The following is an 18,475-nucleotide window of genomic DNA, read 5'->3' on the forward strand; positions in this document are numbered from 1 at the left end:
TATCCATACTAGATATTTTAAAACAGTATTTTGCTGTTCTGAGAAAACTGAAATCCTTTTTTCTTGCTCCTCCAATGCACTTCCTACTGCTTGACCTGAGACCTGCGGTGTTTGCCATTGAAAAATGTGGAATAAATGTATTATAAATAGTGCAGATGAGCAATAAAAATATCTCAATAGCAAATAACTATAAGTTAATTATCAATGTTGGTGCATTAAGTCTTTAGAATGCAAACCAACTGTGAGATATTACTTGTAGCTTACCTGCCAGTTGTTGTCTGTCTATGCATTTTTCAGGCATTTAGAAATATAGTCTCATAATTGTTTCCCTCACTATTCTTACTCCATCCTGGTTTTGTGTATGGTCTTAATTTCATATTTTGAATTTTACATGAAGGTCAATAGAAAACATACTCTTAAGTCTGAGATATAGTAATAGGATATCCTTCTAGAAAGTAGGAGAGTGCAAAATATTCACAGGGAACAAAAAACACCCATAAGGACTGCACAGAAACTTCAAGAGACACACAGATAACAAAGTCAAGATGGGGCAAAGGTGTGCGCTTAATAGGGTTTAGTAATACTGAGATTTTAATTTCTCTTTGAAAAAAGATCCTTGGGTTGATGAGGAAAGCTAGAAGCTTCAAAGAAGCCCACAGGAGCTCAGCTGGAGCCCTGAATAGGCTTTGAAAATTCCAGCTTAAGAAAATTTACTCTCAGCAGCATTAGGTTCTCCATTATTATATTTTGCTTTTTAAGTAGCTGTCATGTTGTTGTCACCACATTGTGCCACAGAGGACAGGAGTGTGGATGAAATGATTGTCTATTCTTTAAATACGCCTTTCGAGAGCTAATTAATATTAAGCACTTGAAAATTGTCTGGCAAAAGGGCACGATAAAAATGGAATATGTGAGAAAAAGTTTTTTATCATGAAAACAGCAGACTATTTTTAAATACTAGTGCAAGAGAACTAAGGGCTCCTCTGAGGTGCCAGATTGACTATGTTGCTTGATCCTGTACCCAGAGAATATATGCACCCTAGGCAGCAGTAGGGCAAATTATCCCACCTGTGTGCCTGCCTGTCATAGATGGACAGACAGGCACACAGCTTTCCTCCTGGCTATGCTAAAACTGACATTTAATAGCTGCTTTTGTGATCATAGGTTTTTTTTACTGTGGGTGGTTGCCTGCTGTGAACAGGATGGAGACTATCTTCTTCTCCATTTCATTTTTCATTCTGTGCTAATGAAGGATATGGTGTTAAATGGTTTATCTAGCACGACAACAATTTTTATATAAAGGAAAGAGAGCTCACTAAACAAGGTGATGAAATGTGAATCTCATGGTCATTGTCATTAATTCTTTCCCCATTTCATGTGGAGATAGGAAATTGTGTTTTTGTAAGTGCGAATGGCTGCTGAGATTCTTCTCAGTCTGATTGTAGGAGCTGGACCAGAAAGTGGTTTGCTTATAAAACGTTAACATTGTTTTGATTACATTTTATTTTTGAAAATATTATGCAGAGAAATGTTACTATAAGTACTTAATGAAACAGTTTTAGGTCATAAGTAATAATATGGGTCTCTGCATTTTGACTGTGTTATGCTACTAATATGTGTTGTAAAATGCACAGATAACCTGTCTTTGTTACTAGTCTGGTTTTTGTGAATCAGTAATGAAAATTGGCTATGTTTATTTGTTTCAACTCATTTTACTGAGGAGTAAGAATAAAAAAGTTGTAAGGGGGGGATGCATGTCTTTGTTTTTTTGCTCCTAGAAATCAGTAGCATGTTCAAGGTAAGCAAGTGTGTTCATAATATACAGACCCTAAAAGCCTAACCAGATTTCAAAAATTGCTTTAAACATGACTTTTTTTAAAAAAAAATATTTGTGAAGAACAAATTCCTCTTTTGGCTCATTGGAAGAGAGCCTTATACGGTTCTCAGTGATCTTTTCTGTATGTATTAATTCAGATATATTTAATGCAGAACCTAATTGTTCCAGTTGAAGATATTGATGTTTAGCATGTGTGTCCAGCACTGTAATGGAGTGCTAATAAAACTTGCTGATCTCAGAGCAGTAAGTTCCTTTAGACTGTAAATACTAGAGTGCAATTTGAACTTACTGAGAAATTACGCATAGAAATATCTAGCTGCGAGAGCTAGCTGAGACTTTTTTTGTTATTATTTGTTTACTGTATAGCTGAATATATATTTTATTGCTTACAAATCTTACTTACCCATCCCTACTGTCCGGTTTATTTTGGCTGTTTGAGGGGCCTGGGAAGGCCCGGGGTGGCTTTGGGGCAGCCCGCGTATTGAAGGACGAGAAGAGGCTTCAGTTCTTCTTTCGGTTTTTATGTTTATTAATTGTTTATCTAAAAGATGTTCTTTCAGCCGAACAAAGATCTGCTCAGCAGTCAGCTATGGGCACACTGTCTGCCCTCTCGGGCAGCCACGTATCTTTATACTCTTTGTTACGTGTACAATATTTATCATTTCTCTCCAATACTATCTATTCTTATAACTCGGTGCACTCTCAGTAATAACTAATCTAAAGGTGCCACCGTGGCCAAAGAAGATGGAGGAGAAGAGGAAGAAGAAGAAGGACAGGACACACTCTAATTCTTTCATCTTACTCTTCTAAACCCCCCTGTACATAAATCTTAAACCTTGTGTCTCACTCTCTAATTAACTAATCTCTTCACCATTCACTCTGTGAAGCTCTCATCTTTGTCGCCTTTTGTGCAGGACCAAAGTCTAGCTACTAGACACTTCTGGCAACATTTTAGGACTCTTGAGCCCCCCAAGGTGGTCTCGGTGGCTCAGCATCTCAGGACTAAGATTTTGAGATCCGACACCCTACCTCAAACTCTTATGGAGCACACAGCTTTTTGCTTGCTTCAGTTACATTGAATGACCAGGTTATGAATTTTCAAAATGATTCTGGTGCAAAAGATTGTGTTCTGCTTCCTATTATCTAGGAATGTTGTGTGCGTAAATGCTTAGTTGCTGAGTTAGACTGGTTTGCTTTCTGCTGTTGTTTTGGAGAAAGCTTAGTCAAATGCTTCTGTAACCCCAAATGTTTCACAGCTTTCCCTTTTATTTCTGTACTCAAGGGTTCTATATTAGAGATCCATTTTCAGTCAGAGGATGTCTGTGCAGAGTAGTCTTGCAGCCGATCGATACTGCTCCTAATGTGGCAGGATAAAGCTGTGTGTTCCACTCCAGGGGGCTGCCTTTACTGCCTGTGCAGCTCCCCACTGCCTGCCAAGACCAGGCTTGGCCTGTTGATGTAGTGGTATGGGGAACTAGGCAGTGGGCTGTAAAGGCTAACAGGCTCAAATTAAACAGAGGTGTTCTTAATTTGTGGTACTGAGAAATACAGAGAAGTCTCTTTTTCTGAACTGCAGTATTTAAGCTAGCTTGGTAGGCTGCATGGTAATGCTGGTCTCTGATGACAGCAGGCATCTAACATGCTGAGGATTTAACACTCTCAGGCAAGTACTTTCCTCTGTGTATCAGTTTCTGGTAAGGATGAGCTGTCACCACTTGATGTGACTGGAGAACAGAGGTCTCCTGAGATAAGGCTTCATTATACTTCCTGAAGAACCATTAAATTTCTATCACTGCAATATGATCCCCTCCTTGGGTAAAGACATTGTTTTCTGAGCCTTCTCTTCTGTCCTAGCCTCTACTCATATGATGCTATATATTTTTTTTAATTTACAAACAGCAAGAATGTAGAAATATATAAGTAGTCATAATTCAGTGTTTTCACAGAATCACTATGCTGGAAGAGACCCTGAAGGTCATTCAGTCCAACCCATGCTCTAACACCTAAACTGAACCACAGCACCAGTGCCGCACACAGTCTTCTTTTAAACACTTGCAGGGATGGTGCAGGCTAAACAGCCCCAGTTCCCTCAGTTGTTCCTCACAGGGTTTGTGTTCCCAGCCTCTCACCAGCCTCATTGCCTCCTCTGGATGCACTCAAGTGTCTCAATGTCCTTCCCAAACAGAGGGGCCAGAACTGGACATGGCACTCACAGTGTGGCCTCACCAGTGCCAAGCACAGGGGAACAATGATCTCCCTGCTCCTGCTGGCCACACTATTCCTGATAGAGACCAGGATACTCTTGGCCTTCTTGGCCACCAGGGCACACCGCTGGCTCATGTTTAGCCGGCTGCAGCCCAGTATCCCCAGGTCCCTTTCTGCCTGACCACTGTCCAGCCACAACATCCCCAGTCTTTAGTGCTGCAGGGGGTTATTGCGGCCAAAATACAGGACTCAGCACTTGGACTTGTTAAACTTCATCTTATTGGACTCTGCCCATCCATCCAACTATTCCAGGTCTCTCTGCAGCGCCCTTCTCCCTTCCAGTAGATCGACACACGCTCGCAGCTTAGTGTCGTCTGCAAATTTACTGATGAAAGACTCAATTCCCTCATCCCTGTTGTCAATAATGATATTGAACAGAGCTGGCCCCAGCACAGACCCCCACCCCCGAAGGACACCGCTGGTGACTGGCCCCAGCTGGATGCAGCACCATTCACCACCACTCTCTGGGCCTGGCCATCCAACCATTTCCTAACCCAGCACAGAGTGCTCCTGTCCAAGCCACAGGCTGCCAGCTTCTCCAGCAGTATGCTGTGGGAGACAGTGTCAAAGGCATTGCTGATGGCCAAGTGCACAACATCCACAGCCTTTCCTGCATCCACCAGGCAGCTCACCTGGTCATAAGAGGAGACCAGGTTGGTCAAACACTACCTGCCCTTCCTAAACTCATGCTGGCTGGGTCTGATACCCTGGCCATCCTGTAAGTGCTATCTGGTGACACTCAATATAAACTGTCCCATAAGCCGGGTACTGAGGTCAGGATAACCGGCCTATAATTATCAGGATCCTCCTTCCCACTCTTATTTTTAATGGGCGTCACATTGGCCAGCTTCCAGTCCTCTGGAACCTCACCAGTGAGCCAGGACTGTTGGTAAATGGTGGAGAGTGGCTTTGCAAGTTCATTTTCCAGTTCCCTCATCACCCTGGATTGGATCCCATCTAGTCTCATGGACTTATGAATATCAAAAACATTTTCATGCAGAATATCATAGTGACATGATGAAAAATCATACATTCTTATTGCATCACCTAGACAACATTCATATCACATTCCTTTGTATAAATTTGTGGAATTTGGAAGCAGTGCTCTATTTTTAAAAACAAATCAATATTGTACCGGTATTTCAATGTGGTTGCTATATTATTCAGTAATAACTGTAACAATCTTTATTTTGGTTGAGGCTGTTTAGGCTGGTTCATCTAAATTACTAAAAGAAAAAGTTGAGTTTAGTTAAGGGAAAGTAATTGTGATACATTATATGATGTACCAAGATTTTGTTTCTATCTGAAATTTGTGTGCAGGCTATTTAATAGTCATTGAATTTGTGTGCAAGCTATTTAATAGCAGTCATTGAATTTGTGTGCAAGTTTACATTGAGTGTGTAAAAAAAGTGTGGAGCATTTTTCTGCATAAAAATAATATTCTGTGTATATTGGATGTATTTTTAGATGCAGTAATATGTTCAGGATTACCCTTTTACTCTAAAATGTTATTAGCTGTCAAAAATTACTAGGACAGGGACATCTTTTTAGGGTGAAACCTTTTAATATTTGTACAGAAATATATAATACAATTAATTACAGAAAGTTCTTCAGGTAGATATTATTTTTGTGGTAGAGTACATAATACATTTTACAAAACTGTTTCAGTCATCTTTTTGCCAGTCTGTACGTCTGGTGAACAAAATAATTAAATTTGAGTTTTTTAATTTCAGAAACCAGATTTTCTTAAAATCCAACTGCTAAATTTCTCCCTGAGTTTTTCCCATACCTGATTTCTGGTTATGTAAGGCTAATGGTAAATTTGGTTTATTACACATATGAGATGCAGATATTATCCAGCTAAATACTCTTCACAACTCCATGTGTGTTTTATCACATGAAGCAATGGTGCTTATTTTGTTATTGTGGATGATCTCTGACCTTTGCATTTCTTTATCTTGAATGATACAGATTATGTGTGCTGATTACCAAGAGTGTCTGGGAGGCTGACAATATTTAGATGTAAATACAGCAATGCAAGCAGTGCACATTGTGGTCTAATTCAGCAGTGTGTTTGAGACATGAATCACATTTTAATAATTGGAAAGGCAAATTACAAGACAGCTGTCTCAGCAGAGAAAATAAGAATTGTTTGCATTGATAATTAGCATTTCTTTTTTCTTTAATTATTGCCCATTTCAAATAGAGTTAATTTTTTGGCACTTTTTGAAGGGCTGGAACATGTGTTTGTTTAAAAAGAGGAATGGAACATGTGGTAGCTCACCTCAACTGAGTTGTAGATCAGTTTTGTCATCAGTTTTAACTACTAAACTGTTCTTATCTCAACATAAATGTATTTTTTTTAAATTTTTTTTTTATTTCTTACCTCATTCCATTATGGTGGGAGGGAGGGAGGAAGAGGTTGAGCAAACAGCTGTACCATGCTCAATTTTCAGCTGGTCTTAAAATCACAACATAGATCCTGTAGTTAATGTGGATGAAGGTGGATTAATAACCAGAAATTCACTGGTAAAATTTAGCTTTTAGGATCTGAGGAAAGTTTGATATTAAATAGATGATATTAAAAATTGCTTAGAAATGAGAAACAAAATCAAAAGCGCTACAGACAATGTAATTCATGCAATAAGTAGTAGAAGATATTACAAATGGGGTTACAAAACATGTTGCAAACCGAGCCTTTGATTTAAATTTCTCTAATCTCACTGTGTGACAAAGAATCACAGAATCTCTAAATGTAAGCACAGGATATGGGTGAGGAGGGAGCTTGTAGGTAGGTCAGGGATCCATGTTACTCAGATCTAAGGAGTGGTATTGACACAGGTAGAACTCTTAAGATTGTCCCAGTTATTGTTATTTTTCAGAACAAGTAACTTGTATGATGCAATAAGGAGGTTGTCAGTGTTATATTACAGAAATAGGTCAAGCTACGTCTGCTAAGAAAAGACTGTGTCAAAAAATGTTCTGCATATTAGAGGCAAAAAACCTCTCAAAGCTGTTTTAAAAGTTTGAAAGAAAATAGCCAAAGGCCCAATTTCAAGTGTCCTACTTTTGGCCATGACAGAGTTAATTTTTTGTAGTAGCTGAGAAGCTATGACTAGGAGGTTTTTCTGTATTATCTCACAGTCAATGCCTGGGATTGGGCAAAGGGTCTCTCTTTTGCTTTTGAAAAGGATGTTCCTTCCAGTGGGAGAAAATGTGGTGGGGAAGAGCTGATTGGTCTTTGATTACTGTTTACTATTGCAGGCTTTCTTTGGAAATCTTTTCTTTGTCTTACACCTTTTCCTAATAATATTTGTGCTATTACTGTTTTCTTATCTCATTGCTTTTTCTAATAAATGGTTCTTATCTCAACCCATGATCTATGCCTTTTGTGCACCCATTGACAGGGGGAGAGGGAAGCAAGTGTGGAGTGGTTTTAGCAGGACTAAGTTGGGAAGTATCATTCCTAAACCACAACAAGTTTTTATTGTTGACTTAAATAGCTGTAGAATACACTTTCTTTAACATAAATGAAAAAGAGGAAAAAGTTTGAAGTACATGGGGTGTAATTTTGGCTTTCCTACTTAAAAGGAATCAGTAAGTTTTTCAACAGTCTCACAAAAACTATCTGCCAAGTCAACATTAAACTTTTAAGAAAAAAGAGGCATAGCTCTCAGTGAAGCAATTGTTCTAGGTAACTTTGTGTGAAAGAAGATTCATTTCCCTTGGGGTAGCTCAGTTACTGTGTGATTTTGTCACACCTGTGACAAAACAGAAAAATCTGATGTTCCTGGGCATCCACTTTAAATGAGGAGATAGCTGGTAGATTACTTGTAAGGGATTGTTCCAGTAGGACTTGATTCGATTTGTTGGTGTGTTTAGACTTTGTTTGTTTTTTGGGTTTTGGTTTTTAGTGGGTTTTTTTTAATGGCTTTCTAGGATTTGTTTGAATGTATGAGCCTCACATAGTCCGTCCTTTAAGATGCAGGGTTTGAAGGAAAAGATTCCTTTCACCTGATATCATACATACAGCAAAAGTCTGTGCATTCCAAAGCCACTTAGGTCATGATTCATCTCAGCTAGTTGGGATGAGAAGAATTCCATTCTAAAAGTGCCTATTTATTTTCTTAAACTATAGCAAGACCACCAAGCCATGATTTTAGACTCATGCAGCAATGTTTGTTCAGATGAATCCAACTCAAGATTGTGCCACAGACACTGGGTAATTTGGTGTACCTCGTGATGCAAATCTCTTTACAAGGGAAGTGTGACATTCTTTGAGTATGTTATTGTCTTGAGATGTACTTTAAGCATTCACGAATGAACATGTGCTCTAGGTAGACACAAAGACCTTATACTTCCCATAACAATTATTTCCTAGATGTTACCTCAAACCCTTTTTAATTCTACATTTTCAGTAAAGCTTAGGACTGTCTAGGTATTCCTGTATTTCCAGTCCATGTTATTGTTAGTTAAAACCCTTCTAACATAATCTGTGAATAGACTTCCATCTTTGAGATTCTGGGGAACAACTGCACGTTTGTTTAGATACTCATATCAATAAAAGAAGATTTTTTTAATATGTTGCAAATTGTGAGGTTACAATCAGTATATAAAAATATATGGTGTTAGCAATAATCTGTGTTGGTAAATATTGATACAAATTGCTTGAAGAATGTAAAATTCAGCTTAAATTTTAAGTCAATATACCCATCTTTTGAGAAACTTCTTAGAGGATTATTTTCTACTGGGCTGTTTAACATTCTCATATGGGAAGCACTGTGAGCTGTGTCACCTGGGAATTTAGAGTAATAGCAGAGTAAAACATTAGAAAATACAATGTAGTAATGTATTCTGCACTGGCAGATCAGGAAGCAATTCACCCAGAAGGTCTTTCCCAGCCCAAATTTAAACTAGTTTGTGATGCAGTGATTGTGAGGACAAACTTCTACTATCAAAGGTCATCTTTTTACTTCACCATTAAGACAGCACCGCCTACTGATGCTTTTTGTCTTCAAATATTTGAAATATTTTTTGTCACTTGGGTCTTTCTATAAAAAATGTTTATAGTCCATTTTCATCCCCTGTTCCCCCCTCTCTTTACCTCCTTCCCCTACCCCAAATCGGCAGTCTCATTTGGTCAGTTTTCTCTCTGCTCTGCAGTCTCCAGGTGTTGTTGTTTCAGCCACGTACTTGTTTGAATCAATTGATTTAATTGCAGGAGGCTGGTCTGGACATGGATTGAATACTGAGGTAACAAAGCACTGTTTGCAATGTTTGATCAGCATCTATATGTGATTTCTTGTGATGAGCATGGGGTTCACCTGGAAAGGCTGCCACTAAACAAATACTGAAAGAATTAACTGGCAGCTTTTGAAGCAGCTGTGAAATTGTCTGTGAGCATAGGTAATATTTTTTGCTTTATCACTTTTACCAGGCATTGAGTTAAAAATATTCTGAAAATGCAGCTGAATCTTTTATCCAATTGAGCTATTTAGCAAGCCTTGACAGATCAAGAGAGGCTGTGTAATTTAATGATATTCTTAAATTTCAAGAACTTAGATTAATCAAGTTGGGGAGAATAAGTTCTTATTTCCAGTAAAGTAGGAGAGATGGATTTAAGTATTTCATGTAAGAGTAACTGGCAACCCTTCAGCATGCTGTTTTTGTGTTTGAATATGTAAATTTCTCAAAGTAGCAACATATGTGAAACTTTACATGCGCTCCTGTTGGTCATTTTCACAGCCTGTGAACCAGAGAGACATCACCTCCCCTTAGGCTGCATTCCATTCATGGATGGGAGCAAAGTTTTAACATAGATGGGGTATTGCAATCTACCAGATATATTAGTCTCCATAGGGCTACCATATATCAGCGTGTTTCCCAAAGCCCAGGGGCCTTTTTCTCCCTAGAAATATTGTAAAGTGCACCGAAAAAAGTGTTTATGCAATTTTTCTGGGTTTTTTTTATGTCTCGGCAATCTGATTAGAGCAATAGCTGTAAATGATTAAAACTCCCAGAAGATTGGCCACTGCTCAGACACAGGTCAGCTGCATCTTTTTTCAGCATGCCAATCAAACTTAAAAGCAAGAGAAATGAAGGCTTAATAGCTCCCTAGGAAACAAAATTTCAAAGGTATGTGAGCTCTCTGCTATTTTTGATTAGCCTTTCTCTTTCTCATGAGCCTCATAAATAGTTTTCTTGCATAAAGAGGAAGCTTTGGTTAATGGGTCAGAGCAATTTAAGATCCTCGTAGGTGTACTTGCATTGTTTGATTGAATTGTATTTCCTTGCTTACTCTTTCTATTGCATACCTAGAATACGAAAATATGCTTTCTGTATTCCCCTTCATTTCCACCTCAGTGTTGTCTTTCTCATATTCCATCCAAGTTTTTGGTAGGCTTTGGAGAATATTTACCTATCTTTTTTAGGGTAGCTCTTTTATTAGACATGCAGAGTTATAAAAAATAATACAAATATTGCAGAGTATTTAGCATGTAAATAAATAAGGAATATTCAGTCTTCCTATTCCTTTCCAAATATTAGAAACGTAAAAGCTGCACCATACTGTTTTCATCTATTTCAGTAGAACAGAGGAACATTCAAAACAAATTTGGACAGAAATGGAGAAATATTCCACTGAAACTGGAGTTGGAATTGATATAAGGTGGAATTTGTCCTTTGCAGCATGTCTGCAGAAGTGCTGTAAGGCACAGTGAAATGTAGATGTTTCATGAATCTCTTAAGAGACTGCATATGTAGCAGGGCAGTGCTGGGTAAGATAGCCAAATATCATTTAGGTCTGATGCTCAGATCCTGGCACAGAGTACTGTACATGCAACAAAACTGTCATCCCTCACAACAAATCTTTGGGAGACATCAGAGTAAAAGACTAGACTGGACTATCTCTTAAAAATAGACGTTGTGTTCCCTTTCTTATGCTTCTTTATCTCTGATACTCAGTGGCAAAAGAACTGGATGATGGAAGAGAGAAGACATTCCTGTCTGGTACTGGTTCCAAACCTGAAATAAAATTGTCATGTAATAGCAGCTCTAAATTCTGTATAGAGAGTTCAGCCTGTTTGATGGAGGTTGCAATGTAAGGTAAAAAGGATTTGAGAAAATCAGAAAGATTTGAGTTGCTGTACCATTTATAAGAATGGTTTCTGAGAATAGAACAGTCTCATATAAATATGTGTGTGTGTGTATATATATGATTTTTAAATTTTTTTTTTCTAACTCATGTGCACTGGTGTTAATTTGTGCATTCAGTTTTGATGGTTTTTGAGGCAATTGGCATCCTGCTTAGCAGAATAGCATTGCAAGGATGTAAATATTACATCACCCCTTATCTTTTTCTTTAATCTATACAAATATGAAAATAAATGTATTAATATGCATTGGCTAGAGCCAGAAACACTGCAAACAATCATAATTCTATCCTCACTGATAATGTGATGGCTCCACATAGTATTCTGTGCTGAAGAGGGGTTTTGCCCTATGAATAAATGCAGAGGATAAAGTGACACTACTTACAGAAATAATACCAAATGCTCTTAATAAAAGAAATACCATCTCTGGACTTGTCCTTATGGGGTCACTTTTTATCTAAGTAAAAACCATTACATTGTTTAGAAAGAGCTGTAAATGCTGCAGCTTTTTGTATTGCTGTGAATCAGGCATGTGTTTGGAACAGAATTAATTTTGTATCAGAATAAATAATTCTGTAGGCAAGTCTCAGTGCTTAGAGATATGTTTTTGGCTCACCAGCTGCCTTCCCAGACTGCTTTTATCTGGTGCAGACAAGCCTTTCTATGGCACTTCTATCATATGTGTGTGCAGAGAACAGATACTGGCTTCTTATTCTGAATGCTGGCTAAAAGCAGTGTTCCCTGGAATTGCTCTCAAATCCTCCAAGAGTCAACATCATCTTCTTTTTCTGATAACTCTTTGTGTGCCTGATCATAATGTTTGAAGTTAGACCCATACAGAGAGCCTTAACACTTTCTCCCTGGGGAAAAACTACAAAGAAAGATAAGAAGCTTTCATGCTTAAAGTTTTTTTTTTTTTTTTAAGGCCATTGTGAAACTATTGCTATGGGTAAGTTATTAGAGCCATACTGGGGTTTCACATCACCTAGAAGATTCATAGGATCATGTGAAGTATGGAAGTTATACCCCTGATATTCCTGATCTGCCTGTCTTCAAGTGAAGCTGAATCATTTTGCAGAATGTTAGTGGTGAGCCTTACCAGAGTCAAGGACAGTGGGACAGAGCAGGCCTTGCACAAGATGTGCCCCACTGCCAATCTCAAGTGAGTCATAGTGTCTTCATACTCTCCCACCATTTCTCTCAGCCATGCTGCCATCCCTGGGAGCACCAATGGGCAAGAACAAAGGCTGGTTTGTATCTGGGATTTACTTTAGCTGTACACTGGTGTTTACAGATGGCTCTTGCTCATGGTCCTGGCATACACGCTGTTGTGTTTGAAATAGGTAAATGGGTATTGTCTTCAGTTGGTTCTCCACAGCAGCTCCAAAATTCCACATCTATTATAACTGCACATAAACGAGAAGCTCCAATTTAATAATGAGGTATTAGTACTGAAAATTGCTGTTGTGTCCTTCTAAAATTTGCATGGCATTTCCTATCAGCATATCCAGAAAATAATTTCTCTATCTAGATTTCCAGAAATTTTGAAATAAAAACATAACTCTTATTAAGCATAAACCATTATCAGTATAGCTGATAATACCCAGGATGCAATTCAGTCCACTTACCCTGTACACAAACAAGAAAATTGGAAAACTGTAAATTAAAGTTTTATACCTGGACCTATTTCAAAGTTGCTTTAATAGTATGGCAAAAATTGAGAATTTCCATGTGGGCACAAGAGGATTTTGGAAGAGAAGGCTGAGTCTCTAACATAGCCTTTGTCCCCACCAGATAACAGAGCAGTGTTTTGGTGTGAAGCCTCCCAGGTAGAATGCACCTTACATGGCCATGGAGTTTTAAAACACCTGCAGGCCAATGACAGTGGGAAGAAACTTAGGGAAAAAATCATTATCTAAAGTTTTCATGCAGCAACTTTTTCATTGTAGATTTTGTAGAGCTATTAGAATTGACTAAGACAGTATTTGCTTACAACTCCCCCTCCCTGAACATTGTCCTCAACCAGGTTGATTTGCAAAATCCAGACTCTGTAAAGATATTTGTGTTAACTTCCATTAAATATTTAATGAATATGCCACTTATAGGATAATATTGTTTTTATTACTACTATTTTTCAAGAGCTATCTGTATTGACAGTAAGGGCAGTATAGAAAGGATAATTCTGGTTGATTCTCAGAATATATTCTGGGGTTGTTCCACATTAGTCTGTCAGTAGTCTGTAGCTCACAGAGAAGTAGAAGATATTTCAGACACATTTCACCTGACTTAGGTCCACTTGAATTTTGGCAAGTATTTGAGATACTTAAACCATAACTTCATCACCCTGAATGCTTTCCGTAGTTTCTCTAGAGGAGGAAGTCACTAACCTCCACTCCCCAACCCTGATCACAAATAATTTCCACGTAGGATTTTCCTCATTGTGTTATATAACAGGAAAGTCTAAAGATGTTCCTGGCTTGGACAGCTTGCTCTACTTCTTTTAGTCCTGTGTTTCCAGTGTTAAGTGCATCTGGAAAACTATATTGCTATAAGGATCTCAAAATTAATAAAAATTGTTATTGAATGAGGTTTTTGTGTCTGTTAGGAGAAAAAATTGTAAAAAAACTCTAACTCAGCTTGACTTCTATATTTGTAGGTGACCTACTAACAATCTATTATTTAGTCTGTGATCATCATGCTATCCGAGACTATGGATACTTTATTCTGTGATTGTGTATATGTTAAATATCAGTGTAAAATAGTGAATAATAAATTTGGTGTACTGCAAAAAAAAAAAAAAAAAAAAAAAAAAAAAAAAAAAAGCCAGTGAAGAGCATTTAATTACAGCTGTTTATGTTGAAAAGGCTGAAGACCATGGAACAATATGTTGAATGGAACAAGCAAAAATTGCCACCCTGTGCTTTGCATGTTAAAAGTAATGAGGGCAGTCCAAACAAAATTATTTGCATTCTGTCCAGCTTTGGCTTGAAAACACCATGCAGTTCCTCAGAATAGCTTAATTGCCTAGCATAGCATAATTGCCAGGCATGGGAAGTAATATAATTCGCATGTCTGACCATGAAATGAACCAGAGAAACTGCTGGGTTTTAACAGCTTGGTTTTGACTTACCTTGGCTTTACAGCTGTTATAAGCATGAATCCAGATGTTGATCCCTGCAGCGGTATCTCATGTTTCATCTTCCTGCATCCTGGTATTACTGTTTTGTGCATTCTCTGGATCTGTGGAACTCTCAAATGGGGGAAATCACAGGTGGGGGTGGGAATAGGCTGCACCTGAGAGTGATGCCTGACTCTGTCCTGCTGTGCTCCAGATTCTCTGAAAACAGGGTGAGAAAAGGCTGTGTGTGCTAGGGAAGGTTATAGTATACTTTTGAATATGATTTACTTCTTAATCCAATAAAATCATAAATTTATGGAGTTTTTAACAGCATAGTTTTAATGACTACTTCCTATTTTATGGGCAGTTAACACCTTAGTCTTGCTTTTATTTCAGTGACTTTCCTCAGGACGCTCTAAATAATGAATAGAAAAATGGTCTCTAACCATTTGAGTTTCCTTTGGTGAGTGTGTTTGTAATACACTGCTTATCTGCAGAAGGAGGTGATTCTCAAAAGTTAGAATAGCAAGGAAAATTCATTTGATTTTGAGGTAAGGTGTATCAGGCTTAAGTGGTGCTTAGGTAACAAGCTGTCTGGGTATATGTTCTCTCATATAGCAGCTTAGTGTACTCTTGTTCATATTCCTGTGATTTCCCAAGGCAAATGTGTCTTCTGTTTCTAGTTATTTTTGTAAAGGATTTTTTCTTATTGCTTGATTAGTCCTTTATTGCTGTCATGTTCAATTGGATGTGAAGATAAATATGGATGAGAATAGGTGCCTCACATTGTGGTGTTGAGAATAAATATAATTTTGTTTGTTGTTGGAACACTCTTTGGGGAAGAAATTTTATCTCACAGGTACTGTGCTGTCAGTGCTTCTTTGTATCAATATTTATCTCTTGATTTTGTCTCATTTTTGGGTATATCTCACCCTTGTGCCTTTTTCCTGTTTGTAACTGGATCACAATAAAAAAGCTTTGAGGTGGGAGTTGGCATTTTAAGGAGGATTTTTTTTTTTGGTCCATTTTTAATTTAGTGTTTTCAGTATTTTAGCAAATAGTCTTTGCTTTTCTCTTTCCTATAACTTTACATTTCCATTGGTAGCTGGAACTCACTAGCTGTTCTCAGTGAATGCTCTGTGTGCTCACAGATGGGATGCAGAGGGGAATAAATGGGATCATATATTACTTCATCCTGCCAAGTACTAAATGAAACTCCAGTACCACTTAACAAAAATGAATAAATCTGAAAAACCAAACCAAAACTAACCAACCAAAAAAAACCCCAAAAAACCAAAAACCCCACCCCACCTCAACCCAAAACCACACAAAATCCGCACGCACTAATGAGGAAAGATAATATAAAGAGTGTCAGAAAATTGTAAATTAATCTTGATTTTTTTATTTTTTATCTCAACAGGTTCACAGTCAGGATGTAACCTCCTGTAAAATGGAAACCTGTGAAGAAAGATACAGATAGCAGTTGGAGTTAAAAGTGGTAGATGAACATTTCTCTTCTTAAGCATCATCTTTTAAGAACGCTATGGTGATTTGGAAAGTCTCAAGAGTGAACTGCAAAGTTTTCCTCAGCTCAATCGATGCATTTCTTAGTCATTTCTCCAAGTCGTTGATGTTCAGAGATGGTGTGTGATGGAAAAAAGCACCATGTTTCTGTGTTTGTAGCCCCTGCTTTTTGGATTAGTTTGCTGCATTGCTGAACCGATTTCATTTTGAAGGGCAAGGAATGAATGTGATGGATTTATCTTCAGAGATGAACAAACATGGAAGGAATCCATTAAGTCATAAACTAGAAGATCAAAAGAAGGTAAGATTATTTTTAATTACTTAATTATATTTGAATGACTTGCAAACTCTTTGATGATTTTCGGTAAACTAGAAATAAGTGCGTTTTGAGGATTAAGTAGTTTGCTATGCTCACATGATATTGCAATACAGAGAACTCCCAGAATTTGTCTAGCAAACTGTCTGTCAAAACCTGCACTTGCTGACCTGAAGCAAAAATCTGACATCAGCCTTAGACAGGGTGAGATCTTTGTTTTTGACTGTGGATGCATGGGTAGACCCTCCTTATTCTGTCCCACACATAGTTCTGCATAATGTATTCAATTTTCATCCTTCAGTATCTAAGGCAGTTTAACTAATACTTCTATATATGGGTAGTTCTTTCAGAAATCCCACTTCTGCAACACTCTCCGAAAAATCTCACCTTCCAAGTTCACGCTCTTTATTTACTCATACTATGGTCTGAAGATACCGCTCATGATTACTTCATAAACCTCAGTTTGCTGTCTTAAGCTTTATGGGGATAATAGAAGGACCCATGCTTTATTGGTCTTTTGGTATTAAATTAATGAATTTTTTTCAGAAAAAAAGATTTTTGCTGGCTTTGTTTTGTGGGTTTTCTCAATCTCTAGTTTATTAAAAGTTCAAAATGCTCTAATTTTCTTTTTGCCTGGGTTCTAAGGTAAGGCCTGCCCTGATTGGCAGCCAGCAGAGAGAATATGTTCTGATGTAGCATCTGAGGCTGTGATGTGCTTCATGCAATGCCTTGAAGTGAGATTTACTGGCCTCTTTGACTTATTGCACAGGTTTAGTGGGACTGTCCAAATAATGTATTGAAGTGCAGGTTACATGCTTTGTTATTACACAGACTTAAAACACATGCTTCTGGCTTGAGTATTTATTTTTTAATTTTTGGTATGAATGTTTGTCTAATGTTTTAAATATTTTTGATCTTATTTGGGAAAAAATCAAAATTGGTGTAGTTTATGGACAACATAAAACAATTGTAAGACCTATAAAATCAAATACTTGCTTTTAGTGTCTCTGAGATTTGTATATGCTAATCTAAGTAATTCAGTCATAGCCAATAACCCTCTAAAGCGCAGATAATTTAGGTAATATGCCGTCATAACACACAGGATGAAATTATTACAGAAAATATATATTCAACCTTTGAGCATTTTTTTAATGGAGGAGAGAGGTATATGATAAATGATAATTAGTTCAAAACATGGTACTTTCTCCCCTTCATAATTCCCACCCTTCTGTGGGACAAAAGAAAAGCTGAGAAATGTTAGCATTAATCTCACCATCTGGTGAACTGTCTTTTGAACCATTATTATGTGACCTGGAACCCAGAGTCCCCTTTTCCTCCGACCCCCCTCCTATTTCAAAAGAATTTTTTTCCCTTCATGCCTAATACCTGCAGATTCACTCTTAGACACGAGCTCTTTGGATTGTGTAGGAGGGGAAGTTTTGTTTCAAAGAGCATCTGTTGTACCTCAAGGTCAAATCTTTTCTTTGAGCCAGTCTGCAGATATTTGATCCCTCTGTAGAACTGTGCAATAACCAGCAAAGGCTCTGCTTTTGTGCTGTGGTTGGTGCTGAAGAAGTAAATGTGATGATAATAAACAGAAGTCTTGTTAGTTGTAGTTTCATTCAGGGACCTTTACTACAAATTGAATATCACTGATATGCTAGTATCATTATAAAAGGCCGATATTTAAAAAAAAAAGAAAGGTTTATAGGTAGTGGTGAAACATAAGTAGTAGTAGTGATTTGGCCATCTCTTTTTGCTGTATTGTCTCTAAATCAAATTTTTACATAATTTTACATTTTACCACTTTAGGAAATATTGGCTGACTTACTGGCTGACATGAGTACCTTAGTTGCATACTACCTAAATCACACTAGGCAAGAGTCAAGCTGAATGTCTTGCACACCTTATGTCCTTTCAGCAAATAAAAAATATTGCATTCTGAAAAGACTCAATTTTTGTGTTGCTGCAGAACATACTGTTACTGTTTTCTGCATGAGCAATTTAGGAGAAAAGTCAAATTGAGAAAAAAGCTTCATATAAGACTTCTCAGGTAGCTTTAAAAATGCAGACTGTGCTTTGGGATGTAACTTTTCTAATAATTTCATATCTATGCTATATACATAATAGCATAGGGTTACATTTCTGTGGTCTGGATTTAGGCGTGAACAACTATCTTGAAATAATTTTTCACGTTGCTAGTATGTATGACACTCAAATATACTCCTTACCTCAAAACCCATCAAAAGTTATCACCTTCCTTT

General features: G+C 37.6%; 1 protein-coding gene across 1 annotated transcript in view; it reads left to right on the forward strand.

Moving 5' to 3' along the window:
• NAV3 (neuron navigator 3) overlaps window positions 1-18,475 on the forward strand; it is a 468,550-nt gene that overhangs the window by 72,375 nt on the left and 377,700 nt on the right. Inside the window, exons 4-5 of the mRNA XM_064701983.1 lie at window positions 15,792-16,014; window positions 16,108-16,196. Of these exons, the coding sequence (XP_064558053.1) occupies window positions 15,915-16,014; window positions 16,108-16,196 (189 nt within the window). The 5' untranslated portion in view covers window positions 15,792-15,914. The remainder of the gene's footprint in view (window positions 1-15,791; window positions 16,015-16,107; window positions 16,197-18,475) is intronic.

This window comes from Zonotrichia leucophrys, chromosome 1A, assembly GCF_028769735.1.
Source record: "Zonotrichia leucophrys gambelii isolate GWCS_2022_RI chromosome 1A, RI_Zleu_2.0, whole genome shotgun sequence".
In the NCBI taxonomy this organism is placed as follows: Eukaryota; Metazoa; Chordata; class Aves; order Passeriformes; family Passerellidae; genus Zonotrichia; species Zonotrichia leucophrys.